Genomic DNA, 27,769 nt, shown 5'->3' with positions numbered 1-27,769 from the left:
TGCCAAGATATTGGGAGGCTCACCCAATTTGCAAAAGGTTCGCCGTCTAGAAAATTACAAAAAATGGTGAATATAATAATGGATCGTCACCGGCAACATACAACGTATGATCCAAACAAGGAAAATACTCAACAAATTTTAGACGCACTGAAACAAAAACTTAGTGTGTACTCCGAGAGACTCAGAAGATACAATGAGAGCTATAGAAAAAAATAAATAATAAATTATGAGTACGGTAACCGGTTCTAATGCTCATGAAATGCTACAAACTAGAATCTACTTGCGCACGTTCTCTGAGCAGATCGTTTTGTTACAATATCACAATGTTTAACTGACAGGCTGAAAACACGTGATTTTCAAGGCTCCCCGAATAGGACTTCGTGAGAATTCAGACCTGATCTTTCGAGGAGAATGCATCTTAGAATACACAGTTCTCCACATTTGCACAAATATAAATATGTTTTGATGTTTTCATATACGATTAGCAGAGCTTGAAGGAGTCTAGGTATATTTCTCCAGAAGGGATCTCTTAACCCTGGCTTCCAGTTACTGAATTGTTGTCTTTTTACTTCTTCAGCAAGCCTACGAATGGTTGAGGTCTAGCTAGTGTTATCCTCCTATGCTCTTTCGCAGTTCCTCAGCATAACATGATTGCCTATTGTAATGTATGGTATTTTATATCTGCAAGATAAGAGGGGTTCTGAACTTGAGGCATGGAAAACCTCAATTTATGTCCATAAACCCTCAGGAGATCTATGTAATAACGACTGTGGTGTCTTAAATGTTTTGTGTCATTCTACCAAGTGGATAATACTGAGAAATTTGAGACTACTTGAATCGGATCCATTATGATGCAATTTATGTCAAACAAATGTAACTCGTTAATATTGCCGAAAAGAGTCGAAATGTTGGAGAGAGATAAAGAAGTAGATATCGACAGATATTCTGGCTGGAGAAGCTTGAAGAAGCAGATGGAAATGTTCTAAGGTCTGAAACGAGAAGGTTTTCTAGTTTCTAGTGAAGAAGTAAATGAAGATGAAATTTGGAGTTATGAACAACACTAAAAAAAACTAATCCTAATAACTAAACGAGATAATATGTATTTGATGGTTCGAGTTACTATCTATTTATGCGCGTTTGTATCTTCATGTTACTACTCCAAAACGCTTTCAATTTTCATACAAGATATTATAATTCTTAATGTGGCTAATTTTTCACAAAATCGTCGGAATCAGAACTTTAGAAAAGTCGTAATGAATTACCAATAAATAATTGCTCTTATAATGACTGTTCACCAATGCAATAAATAGTTTTGAATGATAAATTATAAAACAAATAAGAGGTCGTTCTACTCAGACCGTTCGAACGTAGTGAAATATTGAAGGCATCATTGGCAAACTCTAAAGGAATATATCGTGTCTGAAGGAAACGAAGGATTTTTTCCCATAAATAAATAGAGAAGTATTGCAACTGCTCTCAACGTATTCAATTCAAATTTGAAGTACTCGTCGATAAATTATCTTGCCCTACTTCCTCATATAGAATGTTGCCAGTTGGGAGTCTCTAATTAGTTGTAAGATAAAAACTCTGGTCTTATGAAACCATTATTTATATACGAAGGATAAAGCAATAGAAACTCAAGAGTGGGGCAACCATCCAAGATTTTTGAGCGTATTCTTTCGTTTCATTGGAAATGGTTACAACTGAAAATGCAACAATATAATACACCGATTTACAAAAAAGGGAAACACCTTTATCTTAATGTTCATCGAATACTTGTTTTCGAGGTACTCATTTGGATTATTATGTGTGAATAGCTTTTTGGCGTGGAGTTTCATGGGAAACTTATCCCTAGTTTTCATTCAAATTGATGTAAACTGCAAGGGACAATATCACATCTTTGATTTCTCTTGGCCTTCTGTAGAAAATGTCTGAGGCATGACTGGTTGTAGGCAGTGAAATTTGGCCTTCACAGACTTTAATAGAGTAGAATATTTCAGAAATACGTCGATCACCTCTAGTCCAATATAATTCAGGGAGTTCATGAGGAATTGCATTTTGTCAACAAACTATTGAAGTAGTTCTTCAGACTCCAAGCGGTTGTTTGTTCATTAATTAAGGAGGTATTTTTTTCCAACAAAATTTATAAAAACTGATGAGATATACTTCTCTGCCAGGCAGTATCTTCTACTGGTTTCAAAGAATTTGATTACATTTTCTTGATAAATCACAGAAGTAATTGTTGCATTCATAAGTCATAACATAGTTATTGCTCCTTTGTGTACCCCTTAACTCGAGAAACGCAACACTCAATTGAGGTTAAGCGTGGAAAGGTATAATTTACAACACTAGTTACGAAAATAACTAATAATTATTAGAAATGACTATCTGAAACAATACTTTCCGGATTTGTTACGCGAGTTACTATTTTCGGAGAGTTATATCTATTTATTTTTCAAAATGTTTAGAGTCGAACAATGAACTCGCATGATCGCTCCACCAAGTTTGAGAGACCTATATCCTGTTGCGATTTTTACTTTCTCGCCCGAACAAAATTTCAATGTAAACATTTATTTTGAGTATTCCAATCAATTTACGGTATAATAAAAACAGAAACGTCAATCCTTCGGCGATAATGTAATTACATTTTGAATACACAGAAGTGAAATTGGCTCGACCGCGCAGACAAAAACTTAATAAAGTAAACGGCTCATTGACGAAAGATTGGCGTAAACGTTTTTCAAAACATTTGGTTCGTTCCTGTCAACTCGTTGCTCGCCAAACTGTTTATCGTCCGTGAAAATTGGGTAGAAGTGAAACCTCGTTTCGGCGGGAAAACATTAAAGTTAATTCAATTTCAAGGAGTCGCCTGGGAAAACGAACTCGAGGAGCAAATCAAGGATTTAAAGCTAGTTATTCTGGAGAAAAATAGAAAGACGTTGATGTGAACTCAAGAAATTGTTCAACAAAATTTATGTACTTATATTTTTATACAGGTGATTCACCACGATGGTGACGTTTATGGAAAACTTATCATATTTATATGCTGAAAATTTGCGTAGTGGAGTTTTGAAGGGAAAAAATACAGTTGAAACAAAATTTTGGCTCGATGAATAGTTTCCGGGGTCTGCACCAAGAAAATCAACCATCATTGATTGGTATACTAAGTTTAAACGTGGTGATATGAGCACCGAAGACGGCGAACGCAGTGGACGCCCAAAAGAGGCTGTCACCGACGAAAAACTCAAAAAAGTTCACAATATAATTTTGAATGACCGTAAAGTGAAGTTGATCGAGATAGCAGACATAGTGAAGATATCATCTGAACGTGTACATCATATCATTCACAAATATTTGTACATGAGAAAGCTATGTGCAAAATGGGTGCCGCGCCAGCTCACAATCGATCAAAAGCAATAACGTGTTAATGATTCTGAGAAGTGTTCGGAGCTGTTTAAGTGCTATAAACCTGAATTTTTGCATCGATATATGACAATGGATGAAACATGACTCGATCACTTCACTCCGGAGTCCAATCGACAATCAGCTGAGTAGACTGCACACGATGGAGCGAATCCAAATCGAGGAAGAGCACAACAGTCAGCTGGCAAGGTTATGGCAATATTCTGGGATGCGCAAGGTATAATATTTATTGATTACCTCCAAAAGAGCCAGAACATCAACAGCGATTATTAAATAGCGTTATTGGATCGTTTAAAAGATGAAATCGTTGAAAACGGCCCCATTTGAAGAAAAAAAAGGTGCTGTTTCATCAAGACAATGCGCCGTGTCACAAATCAATTGAAACAATGGCAAAATTGCATGAATTGGGCTTCGAATTGCTACTGCATCCACCGTATTCGCCAGATCTGGCCCCCAGCGACTTTTCCTTATTTTCAGACCTCAAAAGAATGCTCGCTGGAAAGTAATTCAGTGCCAATGAAGAAGTAATTGCCGAAACTGAGGCCTATTGTGAAGCGAAAGACAAATCGTACTACAAAAATGGTACCGAAAAGTTGGAAGGTCGCTATAAGCGCAGTATATCCCTCGAAGGCAACTATGTTCAATTATAAAATTGAATTTTTCTTTGCTTTTCAGGACTTTTTTACCAGATTATAATAATAAAAAAATTCATTCCAACAATATTTCTAATACAAATAATAATGTCCATGTAGGAAGTTGTTTATTATTAAATAAAAAGATAATTAGAAAAATTCGAAATTTTGAAACATAAAAATTGAATAATAATTTGATGTTGAATGCTCACATAGATTTTGATAATGATTGTTTGATGAAATATCTATTATAGGAAAAGATGTTAAAAAACTTCGTTATTGTTCTGTGATTCTGGTTTTCTTGTTTATTTTCTATTTTAATTGTGGCCATTTTAGAAGATAAGAATTTTATATGAGATTAATGTTGAGATATAATTCCTGTACTTTTTTAATAATTGACGAATCTAATTGAGAGTTCAGGTGAGAAGATATTTTGTGTGAAGTTGTATAATGTGGAAACTCTTGTATTTTTAGTGGGACTGTGATGATGCTCGGGCGTTTTTGAGCGAAACAAGTTACCAAATAAATGAACTAGGAAGTAACAGCCTTCTTTTTATTTAACAATATTTCTGTCTTGTATTATTATTTGAAGTTAACCTTTTGCCTCCTTCCTTGTAGTGATCCCAACGGATCAGGCCTCACAGGCCAGATGTTAACACGCTAAGAAATATCCCGATCCGCACCTGTAAGAAGCACCTCATAGCATCTCGATGACCCGACATTTGTGGAGTGTTCCAATCGCCCGGCCAGCCTGCAGGTCGCCAGGCAAGGCGAAAACAAAAGAACATGATTTACTTCGCCTGTCATTCGAGAATGAAGGGCAGACCTATATGGACTGCCCCGTTCTTAGGTTCTTCGAGTGTTGGGAATTTTTTTAATCTTCAGATCGTGCGACTCCGAACGGAATGAAGGTTGAGACAAAGAAAGGAGGAGAGAGGCTATCTGTCGGCGAAGAAATCTGGATATTTTCTGCTAAAATTTCGATGATAGTTTGGCCAACTGTGTTTGGTTAAAGTTGCTTGAGGAAGAAACTTATCGGATTGCCCTCGTAATATGCGTAGGGTACACGAAGTTTTGACATATTATGAAAAATGTCGAAAAGGATTGAATCTGAGACTAGAAAAATTATTTGAAAATCAAATATACAAGAAATCTGCAGATTTCACTATATATTTAATAACTTCTCTTCCTCTTTCTCACACAGAATATCTCGAAGGGTATGTAACAACGTCCCCCAAGGTTCACGTCTAATTTGGAAACACCCTGTATAATTTGGCTCAATGAAATGATTTATTTATAAAAAAATCAATATCTTGATGATTCATCCAATAATAATAATAATAATGGAGTTCATTTCGGTAAATAAACAATCCAAATGACCTGACATTGATATTTCATTTTGAAAACTTTAAACTCTGATAAAGTTCTTACATATTATACAATTAAATTAATCGCTGGAAACAAAGGAAATCAGGACAGAAACAAAACTAAGTGATATACAAAAATATTTAAAAGGAAAATGGAAACCTCCTAAATTGGAGAAAAAAAATCCTATAAACTTTGGCTCGCAAACGCTTTGTTTTCGAGGTACAGGGTGTTTCTTGTAGTATTTTGTTAGGATTATAACAGTTTATCGAATTTTTATCAATTTTTGGTGCTGATTGGGTAAATAAACACCAAAACTCACAATTAATTTATTCATCACAACTTTCTAACTGGATCTTTATATTAATTTGGATTTTACTGAGGATTACTAGAAAATTATTTGAAAATTTTTCCTCGGAATCTGCAGCAGATACGACAGAACTACAAGAAGCATTTTGCATTCAAAATTAGCATATCACATGATGAAAATGAAATATCTATGCCAAATTTAAGTTGAAAATCTTGCGAAGGGAAGATCAATAAAAATTCGATAAACTGTTATAAGCATCACAGAAAAACGACTACGAGAAACACCCAGTGTCTCGAAAAGAAAGAGTTTGCGGGCCCATTTTTATAGGACTTTTTTCTTAAATTATTGTTTATATTTTCGGGAATTCTTTATGAATTGTCTCTAGTTCTGCTGGGGCAATCAGGATGACATTTCATATTCATCTCGAAAATGATATTCTACATCTTTCTACAATTTCAATTCCGATCAAATACATTGTTTAAATTCATCAGGAGACAAAATCTCGAACACCAAATTGAATTTTGCCTACTAACGAAATCAACCTATTCGAAATCCGAACATATCCTGAAAATTTCAAGTTTCTAGGTCATTCCATTTGAGAGTTATCGTATTTACGGTTAAACGGACGGATAATCTCGAATTCGAGGATGGACCTTCATCAGTTGGCTCAACCAGAAAATTGAATTCACGATACCTCCACAAAATATTTAAATGAAATATTTAACCATCGTGTTAAATATATAAAAATACTAGTATAAATCACGAATATTATCGAATAATAACAGTACCTATCATTCTAATGGGCCAAGAGAGGTTCCATCTGTAAACAAAATCCTATAACATCCATACAGTTCAAAATGATAAATGCACAGCCTTTCTCGAGATCATCGGTATCCCAAATTCACTCATAATAACCAACTGGCAGAGGACAATAGAGAGATAAAAGAGATAGGTAACAATCGGTTAATTGAGGGTGTAAAACGGTACATCTCCTCTGCCGATGGCAACCAGGTGTTCAAGACGCGAAGAGCAGTTCTTAAGTCAAGTCTACATTCTTGCTGCTATTCCAAACAGGTGTGCTGTATAGTATATTATGCGGTCCAGGTCGGTATTGAAACTTTCTAATAATTGGGATAAGCGATTTAGAAGTCCAATAACGTCGTTTTATATCATGGTGCTTGATCCATATCAGAAACCATTATCGATTGTGAGTGTTTTTAGTTTCGAAGAAACTGTTACAAAGGGAGATTTATTGTTGTCATTAACCTTGTTCTTGTTATCGTTTTCCTAATTCTTTTAATCTGTGAGTGTTACCTGTTAGGTCTTCTGAACTGGCATAGGTGGGAGGAAGTACAGTTTTGTTAGTAGTCAGGTTACAATTGCAACTAGTCTATAAGTCAACCTTATCTTGAAACAAAAGATTTATAGATTCATCATCCAATTGAATTTGTGTTGAATTTCTACTGAAATGATTTGAAGGTTTACACAATAACAAAAACTACACACATCAGACTTTATTGTAAGCTATAAGAGCTTATTACCTCATATACTATTGCTATGCAGAATTCTAGAAAATTGATTAAATATTCTACCAGAAATTAAAACTTCACCATTGCTGAAGTTTCGTGAGTTAATATATAAATCAAAGAAGAAAAATGGACCTGCAAAAAATGAAAGTGAAACAACAACCCATTTTATTAAGAGAATGAGAAAAATCCTTAAGAACCAACCTAAATAGTAAGAACATAATGTTCATGTTCAACTTAAAAGTACTTTTTCTGTATAGTTTCATGAGTTTATAAGGATTCAATATGAAAGGACATAATTAACAGACAAGACATTGTGTTGAAAAAACAAGAAAAACACTAGGAAATGACGAAGACACAGGCTTAGTAGATATTTACGAAGTAGTGAGAAGTAAAAATTAATTGAAACTCATGAAAGAAGTACAGACAAATGAAAGGAAATTATTTGAATGAGGAGATCCAGAAGGTTCTGGAAAGTCAATCTTAGCCAAGCAAATCGAACTGGCCTCAGTCAGAAAACAAAACATATTATGAAAGGTCCAATTATTTCAACTGGAATAAGTATTCCTTGTACTGGCGGATTTCTTATAAATATAGAAGTTTTTAAGTCTAAAAAGAGGAAATATTTCTCTACCTCTTTAGTCTTTTTAGTCTCATTATTTTTAATTTGTAAAAGTTAATTGAGGTCTGATTTCTGAATGTTAAAAAATTTATATTCCGTACGATCAACAATATTTTTATTGACAGAACGTACGTAGTGGTTTCAAAGCTTCAAGAACCGTGATTTTGACGTTGAAGACTAGAATGACGGTGGAAAGAGTATGTTTTCGAAGATGCAGAATTGGAGGCATTACTTGGTCAAGACTCTCAACAAGAATTGGTAGGATCATTGGGAACGACGCAACAAGCCATTTCAAAATGCTTGAAAGTCATGGAAATGATTTAGAAACAAGGAAATTGGGTGCCGTACGAGTTGAAGCCGAGACATGTTGAACGGCGTTTGTTTGCTTGTGAACAGCTACTTGCAAGGAAAATACGGAAGGGATTCTTCCACGCATTGTTACTAGAGGCGAAAAATGGGTTCATTACGATAATCCTAAGCCCAGAAAATCATGGGGATATCCCGGCCATGCTTCCACGTCCACGACCAAACTAAATATTCACGGTTCCAAGGTCATGCTCCGTATTTGGTGGGTCCAGCTCGGCGTAGTGTATTATGAGTTATTAAAACTGACTGAAACAATCACAGGCGATCGTTATCGAACGCAATTAATGCGGTTGAGCTCAGCATTGAAAGACAAACGGCTGCAATACAACGAGAGACATGAAAAAATGATTTTACAGCATAACAATACTCTAGATCTATTCATTATGCATTTCACTTACTCAAACTGCTTCTGCAACAATACTTCCTACCTAATTCTGTTTTAGTGTTGTTTTAAGTTTTATGAAATTTTGTTCCTGTTAATCTTTCATTATGAAGGGTGTTTTTTTACGAGGTATATAACTTTGAGTTGACATTACTGTTCAAGATGGCAACCGATTTAACAGCTGTCAAGTGATATATTCTCAGTTTGGTTTGGCAATTCATCATGAATAGACTTACACCTGAACAAAGCTTGCAAATAGTGCAATTTTATTTCGTAAATAATGTGCCGTTGTTCCCGATTTTCATAAGCGAATTTTGTTTAGCGATGAAGCGCACTTCTGGTTGAACGGCTACGTCAACAAACAAAACTGCGCATTTGGAGTGAAGCTAATCCTCAAGTGTATGTCGAAACTCCGTTACATCCAGAAAAACTGACTGTTTGGTGCGCTTTATGGGCTGGTGGAATCATTGGTCCGTACTTTTTCAAAAACGATGATGGCCAGAACGTTACAGTCAATGGTGATCAGTATAGAGCCATGATTACTAACTTTTTCATTCCTGAATTGAACAACCATGATGTCCGGGAGCTGTGGTTCCAACAAGACGGCGCAACATGTCACACAGCTCGTGCCACAATCGATTTATTGAAAGACACGTTTGGTGACCGCCTAATTTCACGTTTTGGACCTGTGAATTGGCCTTCAAGATCTTGTGATTTAACACCGCTAGACTACTTTCTGTGGGGCTATGTAAAGTCATTGGTCTATGCGGATAAGCCACAAACTCTTGACCATTTGGAAGACAACATTCGCCTTGTTATTGCCGATATACGGCCACAAATGATGGAAAAAGTAATCGAAAATTGGGTATCCAGATTGGACTACACCCGAGCCTGCCGAGGCGGTCATATGCCAGAAATCATATTTAAAATGTAATGCCACAAGATTATCTTGCGGATAAATAAAATTCATGTCAATCGAATAGTCCATCGTTGTTTTATTGCAATTCAAAGTTCTATAGCTCTAAAAATAACACCCTTTGGTCTTTAGTAATGATCTGTTCAAACAATTCTTGAAATTGTAAGAACACCAATAAACTCTCTCTCACAATCAATCTCCAAAATTCACAGCGTTTATACAATGAATCCCCGGTCAATAACTTCTCCGTTCCACCCCTTATTCCCACCCTGTGGCCCCCTTTCAAGTATCGCAACGCGGTGCTATACGATGAGGCCCATTGCGACCCACACCTGTATCATGACACATCTCATCTACCTGTTTAACTATAAACATCTCGTTGTAGATTCCCACGTGATCTCTCTCGTCTCACGACTCTCCTCGGCTGGTGCAACGCTGTCTGCTGCAACTGGTTTTTTTTTTCGGATTTCTTTTTTCAGACTGAACGGCTGCACAGTGGTGGTGCCGCAACAGTTCCTGGAAATGGTACCTGTTTAGACGTAAGTCGGGACCGAAAAAGGACCTCTTGATTCGTGGAGTTTTTCGGTCGGGTTTATTTTTTCGTTTGAGGGAATACACATCCTATTGTCACTTATTCCTTATAGCAAATAACGAAGTATAGGGTTGATGATGATGATAAACGATTTTGAAATCCTCTCCTGTGATGCAGGATTACCACAAATTGACAATATTTGAAGAAAAATCAATCTTTGTGGATACCATAGAGTAATTAATATAGATAGAGGGAGTATACGCAATTTTTACATGTCCCCAACATGGTTAGATTATGTTGTCGGATTGTGATATATTTTCAAATCCACAATTTTACTATATCGTTATGAATCTATATTATATTGAATGAAATATATTTATTTGTCTAATTCCCGATTAAATATGTCAATTTGAATATTTGGAATCCGATATTTTTCCTAATTGTCGAATTTATAATAAGCAGAATATTTATTATTTTCTGTATCTACCTGCTGAAATCCAAGGTTTGGCAACTTTTGCTCTCCTAGTGTCATCGGTTGTTTCACGTCGTTTGTCGCGCTTGAAGTTTGTTTTCTGATATATTTAGGTATTTATTTCAATATATTTTGAGTTAATAGGAAACGTTGATTCACTATGGGACATAAGAAGTGCGTTCATTGAGGAGAAACTCGCGAATTGAGTGAAATATCGTATCACTGATATGTTTTCATTTCCGCGCGCTTTATGTCAAATTTGAAAGTTCATGTTGGGGAAAAAATTTGCTTACTGAAAATGATGTATGCTCCCTCTATCTATGTTTATTACTCTGAGGTCTCGCCCTATGTGCTATTTCTAATATTATGATTATTATAATATTGTTACTACGTTTAGCTATTACAACTGAATTAAAAAAACTGTTCTTATGATTTGATTTGTATCTACCGTGAAATTCTTTTATTTTATAAGTTGGTATATTTACTCTAAAATTCTGGTATTAATTTATAGTAAAATTAAAAAAAAAAATTAATGTTTTCCGATTCATGTTCTTTGGATAAAAGACAGATTAATAAAAAAATGAAGAGTATACGAAAATATAAACTCTTTTTTGTGCTTCCTTCTTTTCTTGAAGTTCCTTTTGAACTTCCTCAATATACAGCTTGCTCTGCTCTAAAAAATTTACTAATTTGAAATTATGGCGGAAACGTTAGGTCATGGCGTTCGCTTATGACGTAAAATTCAATTAAACCTTCTCCTAATCTCCCATTGGGCATTTTGTGTGTATACTGCACGAATAAAAATGTATATAAACACAAAATTTCAGTTAATTGCTATGAAAGTATAGATTCAATCGAAATTAAAAAAAAAAATGTATTTATCTCTGAACGTAACGATCCTCTCAAAAGCATGAACGGACATTTCTTCCAGAATTATGTAACTGATCACCCCATTTCAGTTCAATCGTATAATTTTTCAATTATCGAGAAAACAAAATTTCTGTTTTCTGTCTCATCCTAAGCAAGCATCGAGCGGAGTCGTTATATACAGTAACAACTGCTCTGTTTTACAAAGAGTTTTCAATTTAAGGAATTTTTCAAGCTGAATTGAAGTTTGAATAGTAATATGAATAAAAACACACGAGATCCTGACTTCACCTCGAGGAAGTTTTTAAAATTTATCTTATATATTCAATCGATTTTTAGTGCCAAAGTCATGCATATAGCTCTCAGTTTCCGTGAAAAATTTTGTTTGGCACGACAATGACACGTTAGGTTCAATATGTACCTGTACAAAGAACAAATAACCCGATGTTTTCTTACCAGATAAATTTCTTTGAAAAGAAGGATAAAAAATCAAGTTGTTTCACGTTTCACAATTAATGACGTTAATTAATCATCAATTAATTAACGAAATATTCGATTGTAATAAGGATTATTTTCAATTTCTGAGTATTTGATGATTACCAACTCTACAACATTCAGAGAAACTAGATAATTTATGTGTTGTTCCATTCCTTGTAAAGAGTTAATTATAAGTAGTTTTCTAAAGATCCTTTCTAACTAAGGAGATAGCTCAGAAAGGGAATAGTGTTAATTTCTTCGTTTCTGAATTTTATATACCACAAATTCCAAGATTTTCATGTGACTCGTTATAATTAGCTATTAAACGTTCTGTGAGTATTATGAAAGAAAAATAGTGATTCGTGCTTTTTTCTCGTTCTATGTGAAAGTGTTGCAAATGGCGAAAGAGAAATTATTTCAACTCAGAATACCTGAAATACAGGGTGATTCACCGTGATGGCTTATTAGACGTTTATGGAAAACTAATTATAATTTAGAGCTGAAAATTTGCATATTGGGATTTGAGAAAATCATCTTTCTCCCTAAAATATTTTCAGATATCTACAACTTCCGGTTATACCGGAAACAGACTACTACTTCCTTATTTAAAATGGCAGTTGTAGATCATTGTGTCAAACCCCAACATGCAAATTTTCGGCCCAAAATTATGATCAGCTTTTCATAAACTCCTAATAGGCAATCACCCTGTATAAAATACCATTTAGCATTGCTATTATTTAAAAAAAAAAATTTTTGAAACCGGAATATTATCCTTAATATTTTTGTATTCTTAGATATTTCAAATTTTATAAAGTACCTCCAAAAGTTTTATTTTCTGTATGGACTAAAAATGAAATGAAGAGAACCTATATTGCATTGCACAAATGTACCAGAGAATGAACTTATTCCTTCAAAACCTTGAATAATGCTCTCAAAGCATAAAAGACAACCACGAGATACTTTTAAAGAATATTCCTTCCCCATAATCAATATTTTTACTGTCAGAACCTTGAAAACATTTTTTTGAGACATAATACACATAACACATGATTGTTATATTGTCAATACTGGTATATTCAGGTGGCTCTCGAAGTTGAATGAAAGCGGTCGCGTTCGTTTAATGTCCTAGACCCTGAAGATCAACCAACAAAAGCGGAGACGATTAGTTCCACTCAGTTCTTGAAGATAAGTGGGATGTTATTATTCAAAAGAACGACCTTGACAACATTTATTTTAATGAAATTATAAATCCATAATCCTACCTGTGAAGGGAGAGGTAATCCCCGCCTAAGTTTTTTGAACCCGTGAAATTAAAACAAACACTTCAATAATAAGTCAAATTCTTTTGGTGTTATGAATAAACCTTTTGAACATATAAAAATAATGCCTATTCATTGACCACCTCAAAGATTGGATTTGAAAGCGATATACTTAATTTGACAAAAAAATATGATAAATATTTCTAAAACCTCGAAAAATTCATTATTATCAATCATCATGTCCCCAACTTTCAAATTTGACATGGAGCGCGCGGAAATGAAAACATATCAGTGATACGATATTTCACTCAATTCGCGAGTTTCCCCACAAAAAACGCATTTCTTATGTCCCATAGTGAATCAACGTGTCATATTAATTCAAAATATATTGAAATAAATAGATACCTAAATAATATATCAGAAATTCAGAAAACAAAATTCAAGCGCGGCAAACGAAGTGAAACAAACCGATGAGACTAGGAGAGCAAAAGTTGCCAAACCTTGGAATTCAGCAGGTGGATACAGAAAATAATAAATATTCTGCATTCTAAATTAGACAATTAGGAAAAATATCGGATTACAAATATTCAAATTTGCTAATTTAATCGGGAACTACTCAAATAAATATATTTCATTCGATATAATATTCATTCATAACGATATAGTAAAATTGTGGATTTGAAAATATATCACAATCCGACAACGTAATATAACCATGTTGGGGACATGTAAAAATTGCGTATACTTCCTCTATCTGTGTTTATTTCTCTATGTGAGAAAGCAACGATGACATCAATTTGAAGTAAATGCGTATGTCATTTGAATTTTGTTCCTTTGAGTGATTTCGACATTTTCCAGAATGAAATATGCAACTTTATTTAACAATATGAATAGATTCCTTTTTTCTACAGAATTATGTGTTTTCGTTTTGTGAGTAAGGTTTAACTATTTTAACCAAATTATTGTTGTTTGATTATCAATTTTATTATTATTATCTAGTTTTTTCTGCTAAGATTCATCAGAAAAGTTTAAGAAAGTCTTCCTTCAGTTCCAGGAGTAGAATCAGAAAAATTTTCCACATAAATCAAATAACGTGGTTTCAAATCGATTGGAAAACATTCAACCATAATTGAATGTACATACAAATACAAATAAAGTTTGTTTCTATTATTCCTGGTACTTAAGTCATGTTATGGCTAAATATAGACTGTATTCGTGCTGTATCGGTCATATGGTCTTGTAGTGTGTTATGTTTTTCTGACCACCCAGTAAACAGCACCTGCTTTTCGTCCTAACGATCAGTGCGCTAGAATATCGTATGACTTTTCTGAAAAAGCTTTCAATTCAATTAGAGAAGGAATGTAGAAGGAAGAACATCTTTGTGATTAATACAGAAATGTGTAACAGTTGCATTATCAAGTTAGAATTAAACTTTCACTTTAGCCTCACCTTTTTTCTATATTCTCTTTTTTTATTCATTTCATTATCTTTCTTATTACTCGAAAAACACTATTTATAGCAGAATATGATTTTATGGAAAATGAAGATTCAAATTTTATAACGAAACAAAATCAAAAGAAACAACTGGCACTAGCGTCAATTTCAGTGAGCAAATTTTGTCCCCAACATGAACTATCAAATTTGACATGGAGCGCGCGGAAATGAAAACATATCAGAGTTATGATATTTCACTCAATTCGCGAGTTTTTCCACAAAGAACGCACTTCTTATGTCCCATAGTGGACCAACGTTTCATATTAACACAAAATATTTTGAAATAAATATCTAAATATATCAGAAATTCAAAAAACAAAAACGACGTGAAACAACCGATGACACTAGGAGAGAAAAAGTTGCCAAACTTTGGATTTCAGCAGGTAGATTCAGAAAATATTAAATATTCTGTTTATTATAAATTCGACAATAAGGAAAAATATCGGATTCCAAATATTTAAATTTGCATATTTAATCGGGAATCACTCAAATAAATATATTTCATTCAATATAATATACATTCATAACGATATAGTAGAATTGTGGATTTGAAAATATATCACAATCCGACAACGTAATCTCACCATGTTGGGGACATGTAAACATTGCGTATACTGCCTCTATCTGAATCAAAAAAGTAAATGTTGAAAAACGATAAGCCTAAAGTGTAAGTTCAATTCTAACTTGATAATGTTAAAAAAAAAACAAAATCGGACAGATAGTTTTGACGAAAATTTGTCTTATTTTTTGTGGTGCGTTAATTTCGTAGGAAAGTATATTTTGCTTTTTGTACTCATTGTGAGTACTTACTTAGGAAGTTAGTTTTAATTTGGTTTTTACTTTCTTTTTAGCAGAATTGGTGATTCCGTTTGAAGAATTTCAAAGATTCAAAGGTTTATCATTAGAAATAATAATAGAGTAGGTAAGTAGGCATAAACTGTTTGGAGATATGTAATGCGTCACAGTTGAACATCATGCAGAAAATGTCGAATGATACTTGTCTCGATCATTTATATCCATTAAGCTGTTTGATCTGAGAGATTTTTAATTCCCCAGAACACAGTAATTAATAAGAATTAATGACCTTGCTGGTAATTTCCTTCAGGCGCCATCTCATTCCGAAATGTAGCGCCTCAATCGTTTATCAACTGTTTTCAAAACGAGATAAATTAATTCGAATTCCAACAACGCGAATGACGTTCATTTAGCATGCGATCTGGTACGTTTTCATCTTAATAACCCGAAATTTATGCAAATTTATTGATGGTGTATCGTAACACAATGCCCATTATTCAAATTGTTCAGTTGAAGAATCACGAGGAATTTTTGCAGCATCTTATTTCTATAATGATACGGACGGATCCGGATTTACTTCTCATCTCATTTATTAGGTTGGCATCTCAATCATTCTAGTTTGGTATAGGGATGTGACAACCTTATCATCGATGTATCGTTGTTTTCAAACATCGTTGTTGTTGTTAGGGATTCACGGCTTGGCTTGATTTTCAAGCTACTTGGCTTGAGCTTGACTTGATTTCAAGTCATGTAGTAGTTTTTTAATCTCAAGTCAAGTCAAGTATTTATTCATCATGTAATTGAATCATATCTATTGAATCATATATTGTATTGAGTTTATAGCTACTTGATTTTCAGAAATATTATTGTGTAGTGTCACATCAATAAAAAAATGATGAAATGAGAAAGAACCTTGCAAAAAACACTTTTATTTATTAAACTTATTGTAAAAAGAACCGAAAATATCAACTTTTTTTAAATAGAAACATAAATTAAATCATAAAAAATAATAAAAAAAATTGAGTTTCCTAATAGTGAGAAACCTCCAGGCTTTGTTTGATTTCATAATTTTCCATCCAGGATCTTAGATACGTGAGGCATCTTATAGATTTGTGATTTGTCTCCTAACCTATTGCGGATTTTCGTAACTGTAAGAGCAGCTCTAGAAAATTGTCTTTCAACAGGAGCTGAAGATGCTGGCGTTGATAAAAATCCTTGGCCAAGTTTGGAGAGATATTTCTGAAACTACCAAAATCTACCAATAGATTTCATAGAAATATGAAAAAACTACTGACGATGTTGGAGAGATCACGTAGACAGAAAGAATGAGGCCAAATGCACAAATTGGGCTAAAAACCAAAAACTCGAAAAGACCTCCTAGCAGACCATCTAAAATATGGTATGAAAGTTGGTCATCAGCTTTACATCTAAAACTGAAACATAAACAGGGTAAAGGATAGTTGTGAAGAGGACTATATCTTATGAACAAGATTTTGTATTTTATTTTTGTTCATTAGGAATCTATTGCTTTCAAGGACAGAATAGAAGAGTGAAAAATTTTTGAAATTAATCACATATTTTCAAATTGGAAAGTTTTTTCTTTAATAAGTTCTGGTAACAATAGGGTTTGCATATTACATCCCTTTGAAAGATCATTGAAAAATTAAAAAAATTCTTCGGAGATAGGTCCTATTATTAAAACATGCCCAAAAATGCAACTTTATCATAAATATTTTATTCTCATTTGTGGAAGCGTGTTTCTTCACAAGCAAAGGCGTAAGAGCTTTAACTTGTTTCTATGAAAAACCCCCTTTAATATTCGACAGAGATTCATCCCCTAAAAACTTTTCCACTTATTTGGTAACACCCTGTATATCGCCGACACATATATTTTTTTTCGATAACGAGAATTCTCATAGACACTCATGATACAAATATCGATATCGATAGCATAACATCGATGTTCGAAAAACGTCGATGATTACCTATGTCCCATCCCTATTTATTAGGCATCTCAATTATTCTGGTTTGGTGGACTACGCGATGGGTCCTCATACTGGTTTTGCACAGTCGCCATGTTGCATATCTAATGAGATGCTGCATTCCGTTTGTGACTTTGTGTGGAATATTGGCCCGACAGTTCATACTAGTCAATATCGCACAGCTCATTGTAATTCGCAAGTGAATAAATAATATATACTGTTACTCGAATGAAAACCTCTTCTGAGATTTTCGGTTGGTTCGATTTTTGCTCGATGGATAAATATCCATATTTTAAATAGAATTATTTAGAAAAAATAATGTTCTTCAGTTTGAACAATTTGTAACATTGGAAAAAAGTGAATCGCGTTAAAATATAGATATATATTTAATCTGTAACCCATAAAATACTTTACGGTGTATAGAATAATAAAAGAAATGTCTCCCCATTATTCTAAACATAAACTCCTTCCACTCTATTCTATCCTTCGTAATCAATGCTGCTTCCATGACAGATCTTTTCCTGTTCTTCTTCATGTCCTCCCATAAGTTTTTGTGGTCTTCCTCTTCTCGGTTTTGCATCCTCTTTTGCCTCCCATATTTGTTTCACTGGTCTCTCCTACCCATATGATGCGAGTGTCCCCACCATCTCAGTTGCCTCCTATAAACTACTCCATTTCATTCCTTATCTCTTAATTTCTCCTTCTCTCCAATTTTGTCAGTCCCTTCACTCCTCTGAAAAACTTCATGTGTTCTGCTTGTAATTTACTTTTCATTCTCCGTCTTGTATCCCACGTCTCACATCCATATGTTAAAACAGGTCTGATTACAGTCATGAACACTATTGGTTTTGTCTTCTTATTTATTTTCCCTTTGGGAGGTAGTTTTTATTCGTTGCGACATACAATTTGCTTGCTTTGTCTATTCTCCCCCTAATCTTATCAGTTTATTCTTCGTCAATATTTTCAATTGCTTCGACTCAATTAGGTTTAGCTCTTATTTTCTCCAATATTTCCCTCATTTATCTTCCTTCACTGTCTCAAAAGCGTTTGCCAGATGTATGAACACCAAATATGCTTTGCTTCCAATCTTCTTGATCTTATGAATTATTTGCTCTGAATTGAAAAATATGATCTTAAACACTTTATCCAATGTCTTCAATATATATCCTAAAATCTCCATTATAGCCTATTTCACCTTCAATAATGTACTCAACAATTGAATTCATTTGTAATTACCAGTTACCACAATCCTTTTTCTCCCCATTTTTGTAAATTGGCACTATCATACGCATCTTCTAGTCATATTTCCTTTGTATTCCATACAATGTCCTTTGACATATTACTTTGAACATATGTTTACTTTCTTCTCCCATGTATTTCAACATCTCAGACATTATCTGTTTATACCTTACCGCTTTTCTATTTTCAACGCATTTATACTTCTTTCATGCTTATCAATTCCTTCTCTTCTAGGTGTTCTCCCTGGTCTTCACTTCTACTTCTTAGGTTTGTGCTCTTATTTTCCTCCAAAACTCAACACGTATTTCCAAAATTCTCTGACCAGGAATTGTTTGTTTTGCACCCCAGGAATTGTTTGTTTTGCACCTTATTGAATGGCTATCCTCTCATATCTTGTTTCTTATATTTTCCAGTAACCTGACTCTAAAAAATCTTTTATCTGTTTTCTTTATCGTTTAACTCTTTTCTGTTGTTCCTTGTCTGATATTTGTAGGAAAATAAATATGAAATAAATATAAAATTTACAATACAAACCACAAGAATCAAAAATAAAAATTTCTTAGTACAACTTGAAGTAATAACAATAAGACCACATGAAATTTGGACTATGCCATCGAAAATTGATTCCGATGAATCGAATTATGACATAGAACTTCTATATGCGAGCTTCTAATTTATGATCTTCTCCAGCCGAAAGGATCTTACGACCTGAATGTTCCGAACAATAAAAAAAAATCCGAAAAATATTCCCGCCATGAATTTCTACCTGTCTACCAACATTCCACACAAAAATCGATTGATAGTCATTAATTGCAACATATATTTCGAATTAGACGGTCTAGGTATAAAACCACCAACGTGTTTCTTCTCAGAAGTCGTCTTCAACCACTGACTAAACGTTCTTCGAGTGAAATCGATGAGGATGCATGTGTCCAATGAAAATCTGCTCCACAAGTTATGCACCATATTTAGTCATCGATTCAGGGAATAATTTTCAAAACTTATTAAGTTCTTCTCATATAAAAATGAAAGAGGGCTTTCATGTAAATAAAAGCTTTTAGGCCTTTTCATTGAAGTTACAAACAGATGAGACAAAAATTAAAAAAAAAAAAAAATTTAAATGGAATACCATTTTATAGGCATATTTCAACAATGAGAAGACTATCTTTGGAAATTTTTTCAATTTGTTGTGATTTTTTGAAGGGGTGAAACATGCAACCCCTTATGCATTTCTATCAGATCTTTTTAACGAAATGAAGTTTCTCAATTTGAAAATATATGTTGAAAATGATGATTTATCGCAAAAAATTCTCTCAACTGGGTTGTGTTCGTAAAACCAACAGTTTCGTAATAAAAAATAAAATACAACATTATACATCAACAGATTTTCTGTGAATGAAATCGAAAAATTACTGATTACTTTCGCATTTATTTCGTAACATTTATTGGTATTGGTATTCACCTATATTTTTATGAATTATCATCCACAGAATTTATAAACCGTTGGCTATTCTTCATTGTTCCTCCAAGCTGAAGAACCTTATTCAACTTTTCTATTAACAACTGGCTAAAAAGCAATTATCAAATTTTTGAAATTCGACTATTCAAAACTGTTTTCTCCTTTTATTATCGTGGATTTATTATTTATACTGAAATTTGGACTTAATGTTTGTCGAGCATCAAATCAAGAAAATCGCGTTTATAAAAAGCCACGATTGATTCAGGATTCATCGTGTATACATATAGTGCAGAATCTTATCTGAAATATGATGCGTTAATTTATAGTAAACATTTCTAATGCAGTCACAAAATATGCCAAAGAATGTCAATCACTCAATAATATTCGTAAACTTTCTCTGTTTCAGGGGTTATCATTAGAGTTGAGACATTGGTATCACAGCATTAAAAAAATCATTGATTAGTAGGCGCCAAAATTTCCTTTGATATCTCGAAAATCAAAATAATAATTATTAATTGAATTGGAAACTAACTTTTTCATGTTTATTTTTAATTTTGAGCGAAATAATCATAATTCATTTATTCTGAAATGAAAGACGATACACTCAAAAAAAATAATTGTGCTCAATTCCATATTTTTCGGATTTATGTATATTCGAACTGAAATTCGTATTCGGATCATTTTAAGAAAAATAAAGGCCCATAAACAACGACCCGCAAACGCTTTGTTTTCAAGATGAATGGTATTACAATTTGATTTTTCTCAATTTTTTTTTCACATAGCACCTCCCCTTCACAAGATATTCAACTTGAATTTGGCATAGATATTCCAATTTAAAGTTTTCATTATGTAATATGCTAATTTTGAATGCAAATCTACAGGGCGATATAATTTCTGGAACAGTGCCCGCTTCTTTCTTCCAGAACTCTTTCAGTGGATCGTTGGTGAAATGAATGTTGAAAGAAACTTTGGTTCAGTATTACACTTTTTGGTTTTTTGTAGTTTTGTCGTATCTGCTTCCGAATTCGAGAAAAAAATTTCAAACTAGTTCTCTAGTAATACTTAATTATTATAAAGATACTTATTTGCTCAATTTGTAACGAAGTTTGAAAAGATTCGATAAACTGGATAATCATCACAAATGAGTAGGACTACAAGAAACACCCTTTACTCGAAAACAAGGCGTTTGCATGTTTATGGTACATATTTTTTTTTCTTAAAATTATCCAAGGAATCTCTCATTTTCCTCTGTACCTCGAATTCAGGAACACCCTATACACACATTAAAAATGATCTCAATGCTTACTCCACCTCCGGAAGCTAAATCATTAAATTAATTTCTTCGTACAATATCTAAGACATGCAATGAACGAAGTTCCCTAAACCATTCACCGAAAAAGCACCATAAAATCAAACGATCCTAAAACCTCAACGGCTAAAACAACCTTAAGTGCCCCTGTATTCGTATTCATCCTCACTACACATTTTTGCGATGAAAGTTCTTTAGGTGTTATAAAATAATAATTCTCTTGACTCAAGTGCCGTCCATTGAAAATTTCAAACGTAGTATAAAAGAGCGAAGATGCTGAATAGAAAACCGTAAAACTTTTGACGCCATAGGGATCAACTCCATTACTTCTGTCCCATTTAGCACTTTCCTAAGTACCATTGATGACACTGATGACGCTAAGTTGATTTATATTCGCATAGATAACTTCCTGGTTAATTGAAGACACTGTCCTAACGGGCGACACCAGTATGGTGTACCTAAGAAGTCTTTCATTCAGGTAAAATGAACATACTTGCTAGAATGAGTACGTTCACTTGTAGTAGTTCATTGATAATGGTACGTCATGACTGTTATCCTATAAACTGTGATTGGTTTAGATATTTTGAGTTTGATGATTAATTCATGAATTGCCTTAATGAAATATTCGAGTGTCCAATAATTTAGTTTTTCCATATAAAAATGAAATTATTCATTATTTACGTCTTAATTCTTTTTATTTTGACAGTCAAAATGACATTAGACAAAATTCTATCAATCAAATTACTCACCTGAAGTATAATTATTAGGTTTTCAACAATTCCTCGATATTTTTTCTAGTAATAACAAATAGTGAAGATATCGAAGTCGAGAACCATAATTTAAGTAACATTATTCAAGAAAGGTCTTCTGATTTTGTATTACCAATATCCTCGACGTATAAAATAACAGCAATTGTCAATATAAATCTTGCATATGCAGATGGATCTATGGACAAAGAAAATCTGTGGGCAAGGCAGATCTGTGGGTAAGTTAAATCTGTGCGCTCATTATGAATGCATAAATAATATTGTGTATGAGAAAGGTAGATCACAGCACTTACTATTACTTTTTATATAAATCATGGGATAAATCAGTGTGGATGGAATATGATGTTTCATAAAAAAGTATGTATACAATTTTGATTAGATAAATTTCAATGTTATTGGTATTATACAACTTTCGTATCTCACGCAACTTAATGTCTCAATTATGTTTCTTACGTTGGCATAATTCTTGTCGGATAATTCTTGTAATTTCAACTGAACTCTAAGAATATTTTTATTGCTGACAAACTAAAATTTACGGTTGCAGATGCACGAATAGATGAGGTAGGGGAACTATGCACAGAATCACAGATTGAATAAACGAAGAATTCGCAGACGTTGGCCTTGAGACAGTTAAAAACTCATCTAGAATTCAGCTGATACAGAGCAATACACTTATTTCAATTTGGATTTTGGATACCTGCGAATCGAGGTATCGGGAAAAATATTGTGATGATCGATAAAAAACAAACAGGGTTCCTAGTGTGGGATGTCATCGTCCATGTTTGAGAAAAGGAGACATAGAGAGCTTGAGAAAGTAAAATGTTCGTCCTTAACCTGCTTCGGAAATCGAAGATTTCCAGTTTAAGCAATTGCTTTACAAAAGGTACATGTAATATAATTTTTATCATATTTTTTGGAATATTTAAATTCGAAGAATCGATTTCAAAATTATTTTTCCTTCTGCAATAGTTTCATAGACATCTTCAAAATTATGGCAAAGCTCCTAGAACTTCGAGATTTTTTTTTTGTGGTCCAATATAACATAACGTCTTCAAAGACGAGGTTCTCATTTTCAATATCTTCAAGGAATTCATCAAAGATATGGTTGAATGTTTCGCAACTAATGGTTTTTGAATGGAATGGAATGGTATGGACTGGAATAATCGTTTTACAAAATTTACATAAAAAATAATTACAGGAAATTGAGGTGAGTATTTACATTTATGAGCTCTAATCTCCGAACAGATCGCTCTATCATTTCGTCAAAATATCTATAATTTTGAACCAGGAACGGTTTGAAACAATGAGGTTCAAATTCGATTCTGTCCGTCCAGCCGTAAGCACGATAACTTTCGAGAGGAAGGACCTAGAAACTTGAAATTTACTGGGTAGGTTCAGATCTTGAATACTGCTGTTAAGTTCGTTAATGGGCAAAATCGTAAACCGTAAATTATGGCCGTTCGAAATTTAGTTTTTTGTTAATTCTAAAACTGCTTATTCGATCCAGATGAAATTTTGCGTTTTGTTGCAGAATGTGACAATTTAACGAGTCGTAGAAAATTTCCTTTGATCGGATAACCAGAACCATAGAAAATTCAACAAGAACTTTGGAAGAGAAATGAGTACTCATTTTTCCATGATAAAAAATCCGATAGAGTTCAGATTTTGCATGTATATAAAGAATAATCATGCAAAGCTTCTAGCAAAATCTCGTGTTTATAGCATCATCAGAATTACATAAAATTCAAGAATAATGTATAAAAAAGAAAAGAAAGAATCGAAGTCAGGAGCTTTTGGGCGCTTTATTCACCAAATGAACATACCTAAATATCGTTATGTGGTCTCTAAGGATGCAGTTGGCTAATAAATGAACTAGTTCCTAATCTCATATCAGTGTTTTCCTCAAAATTTCTTAAATAATTCAGTGATCAGGGGTTTGTCTACCAAAAATTGAACCATGCTATAGGTATAGTAGGTATTGGTATCTACAAGAAATGGATCTAGATATCTTCACGCATTACTAATTATTAGTCCCAATCATATTACCTCCAGTTCCATCTAACTGACAACGTGAATTTAGCTGGCAGCCGAAGTGCTAATTTTTAACAGTAACCGGCAGCTAGGTTCACGGTGTCAGTTAAAGTTAGAGATGGAGGTGAGAAGAATGAGCTTTTATGTTTAGGCCATTTCAAAACCGAATTTTCGGTTAGAAAACACAAATAATTATAGTTATGGTTTACAATTCGAACCTCAATAATATGTCATAATAAGTACATATATTTAATCAATCACATTGTCCGATATTATGGAAGTTATCTGGAGCATTTTAACCCGTCCATTTCCAACCGCCTCCGTACAATTGAGATTAATAACACTTTCGGACAACTAGCACACTTCCCTAATCTTCGACGACGATTTTCATGCCGAAAACGTGCTAGCAGAAGTGATGTTATAATTCTTAGTTATCTTGACCGGAACATGTCATCCTCCATAATGAAAATCTCATTTATTCATTAAACTGACTCGTAGAATAATAAATAGGATGATAAATATGAAAGAACCCTATCAACGTGAGCAACTCTTAATTCTGAGTATACCGCATGTTGCATTGAGGATGGCACTTAGGACTCTTCGTGGAAAATTGTTTGAACAGATAAATTTTTAGTCTTATCACTTCGTCCCTTCATTAAATTCAATTATTCCCCAGAATTACAAGAAGATTCGAGGAATGGTTCTATTTTCTCCATAGAGTAATAAACATAGATAGAGGGAGTATACGCAATTTTTACATGTCCCCAACATGGTTAGATTACGTTGTCGGATTGTGATATATTTTCAAATCCACCTTTTTACTATATCGTTATGAATGTATATTACATTGAATGAAATATATTAATTTGAGTAGTTCCCGATTAAATTAGCAAATTTGAATATTTGGAATACGATATTTTTCCTAATTGTCGAATTTAAAATAAACAGAATATTGATTATTTTCTGTATCTACCTGCTGAAATCCAAGGTTTGGCAAGTTTTGCTCTCCTAGTGTCATAGGTTGTTTCACGTCGTTTGGCGCGCTTGAAGTTTGTTTTCTGAATTTCTGATATATTTAGGTTTTTATTTCAAAATATTTTGAGTGATTATGAAACGTTTATTCACTATGGGACATAAGAGGTGCGTTCTTTGTGGAGAAACACGTGAAATGAGGGAAATATCGTATCAGCAATATGTTTTCATTTCTGCGCACCTTATGTCAAATTTGATAGTTCATGTTGGGGACAAAATTTGCTTACTGAAAATGACGTATACTCCCTCTATCTATGTTTATTACTCTGAGACGTCACCCAATAAGTCTCGGGCTTGGAACAAATATGGCATACCAATTTTTTCTTGCAAGTACCAAGCTCCTGAAGACGTGTGTCTGCTTCGAGATATTAAAGGTTGAGTGACGCTACATTTGTTGTTGTTTGAAAAATGAATAAACGAATTTTGTGTATTGATAAAACACTGCTTTTTTTGCGAGTAATTTGCAATCAAAACAAAGTGTTATTCGGTCTCTGCTCCATCCACAACAACAGTTAGGTTTACAATTTGTATGACAAAACCGTCCAGAAAATATTTGAAAACATTAGTATTTTCATTCTAATATTTTTCTTTAATAGCTCTATGAATCCTTAAAGATCTAGCAATTCAAAAGCTTACCTACATTATACATATAATCAATTATGATAGTATTGATCGAAAAAATAATGATAAAATAAATTCTTCTCAATTTCAAAATTACTAGATACTTTTTTCAATTTTTGATCAGCTCGTTTACCTTATCTATTTTTTCAATTTTTTTTGTTGTTATTTGCGAATCTCATTTGAAATGCGAGCGAATAATTAATTCTAACAGAAACAACCCAACCTATTCAATTCGTTAAAAACTGTCATTTAGAAATTTCCAGTTTGAACAGTTGCTCCAATTTAGTAACAACTCTATCAAGACATTATATCTTATTCCATTTAATGCCATGCGGAGATAAATTTCCATTTTTATCATTTATAACATATAAGAATTGAATATGATTAGGATTAAAATATGATTGATATGTTGGTAATTGGTTTCATGTGTATATGTAATTATCCTGATAATGCAATTTTGCAACATAATACATTTCATGAGTGAATGATGATATACCTATTATTTTATTCAACCAAAAATATTGTTGTCGCCGAGGGAATTTGATAGTCCAATTTGGAGGTATAAGCCCTAATTTTGCAATTCGCGCGATCTAACTTTGATCTGATCAAAAATTGCAAAACATGTTGACCTTTAAAATCCTTTTGTTTGAAATTTCGAATTTCGTAGGTTCAACATCGATAGTATCGAAAAGCTCACTGCCGAACTTTCAATTTGTATATTTTTGTCAAAATAAGGTGAGTAGGTAATGTTGTATTTAATTACCATATTTATTAAAAACAAGGAAGGTTTGAATTCAGGGAGCTAAAGTTCATTTGCATTGATTTCCGAATCTATTTTTAGTAGATACATTGTGTTTACAACCATTCAAATTATTACACAATATAACAGTTTTCAAAATACGATAGGAAGTTATTATCTTGAAGGAAATAATCCGACGAAAATGGAACTGACCTCTGAATATATATAAGATCGATTTTTCTCGAAAACACTAGTTTACGCATGTTGTTCTTCATCGGCGGACGTATCTGAAAGGGGTAATATTTCGACCTAAATGTACTTACGGTAGAATAAGTAAGAACCAGCAGCCCCAGGGAGAAAAATGTGTGCAGCCACATTTCCAATGGTAATTTAACGCATCACTATATTAAAAACGTCACTAGTACAGTTAAAGAGTCACAAGAACGGACTTTCGTAACTCTGCGGCGATCCTACTTAACCGAGTCCGACTTAACACACATCTACCACTGGTCAAGTCTTGATTGTGAATGTTGACGATAGCGAGCTAGGGCTCAGCAGCACTGGGCGCAGTGTTATGAACTGTGAATTTGAGGCAGAGGAGCAGAGGAAGAGAGTGGCCCCAGATTCATAGGTTGTTTGATGTTCCCCCAATCTCTTAACAATGGTAATCAGTGCCGCGGCGAGGGAATCTGCACCTAGGGCGTAATGCGCCTATTGCGAGCTTGCGGGATTGGTTCTTGGTACACCGGTAATTGGGTACCTTTCACGCCGATTGAGCCATTAAAGCGGTACCTGTTTAAACACGTATCGGTTTGTTTTGGTTTTTGGCGGCTGGTTGACTCGGTTCTGGAAGAATAGGTTTGATGACATTTGGTTTGGTATTTAAAAATCCATGAACCAATAGGCTTTAAGAATAATAATATACACTCACCGTCAAAAAAACTCGGCCACCTGAAATTTGCGTCATTCGCTTAGTGTTTGAGATAACATGGCTCATTGCTGTATTTCATAGTTTTATTTCATTGAAAATCTTAGTAATCTCAACCTTTAAATTAAAACAGAGTAATGGTTAGAACCTTTTCAACACACAATCACCGGCAAAAAAACTCGGCCACCTGAAATTTTGCTGAAGTTCGTTGTCCAAGAACTTTT

The 27,769-nt window shown here is 33.6% G+C and overlaps 1 protein-coding gene across 4 annotated transcripts in view; it reads right to left on the bottom strand.

The window, feature by feature from the left end:
- LOC123672060 (SPARC-related modular calcium-binding protein 1) overlaps positions 1 to 27,251 on the bottom strand; it is a 35,788-nt gene extending 8,537 nt beyond the window's left edge. For 2 of the 4 annotated variants that reach the window (XM_045606031.1, XM_045606032.1), the window contains exon 1: positions 26,941 to 27,249. In XM_045606031.1, coding sequence (XP_045461987.1) covers positions 26,941 to 26,994 — 54 coding nt within the window. In that variant the 5' untranslated portion in view covers positions 26,995 to 27,249. Of the gene's footprint in view, positions 1 to 26,940 lie in introns of all 4 variants that reach the window. The other 2 variants (XM_045606029.1, XM_045606033.1) reach the window with 2 other exon arrangements.
- Between the last annotated feature and the right edge of the window lie 518 nt (positions 27,252 to 27,769).

This window comes from Harmonia axyridis, chromosome 2 (genome assembly GCF_914767665.1).
Source record: "Harmonia axyridis chromosome 2, icHarAxyr1.1, whole genome shotgun sequence".
Taxonomy (NCBI): Eukaryota; Metazoa; Arthropoda; class Insecta; order Coleoptera; family Coccinellidae; genus Harmonia; species Harmonia axyridis.
This window is presented reverse-complemented; position numbering and strand designations above follow the sequence as displayed.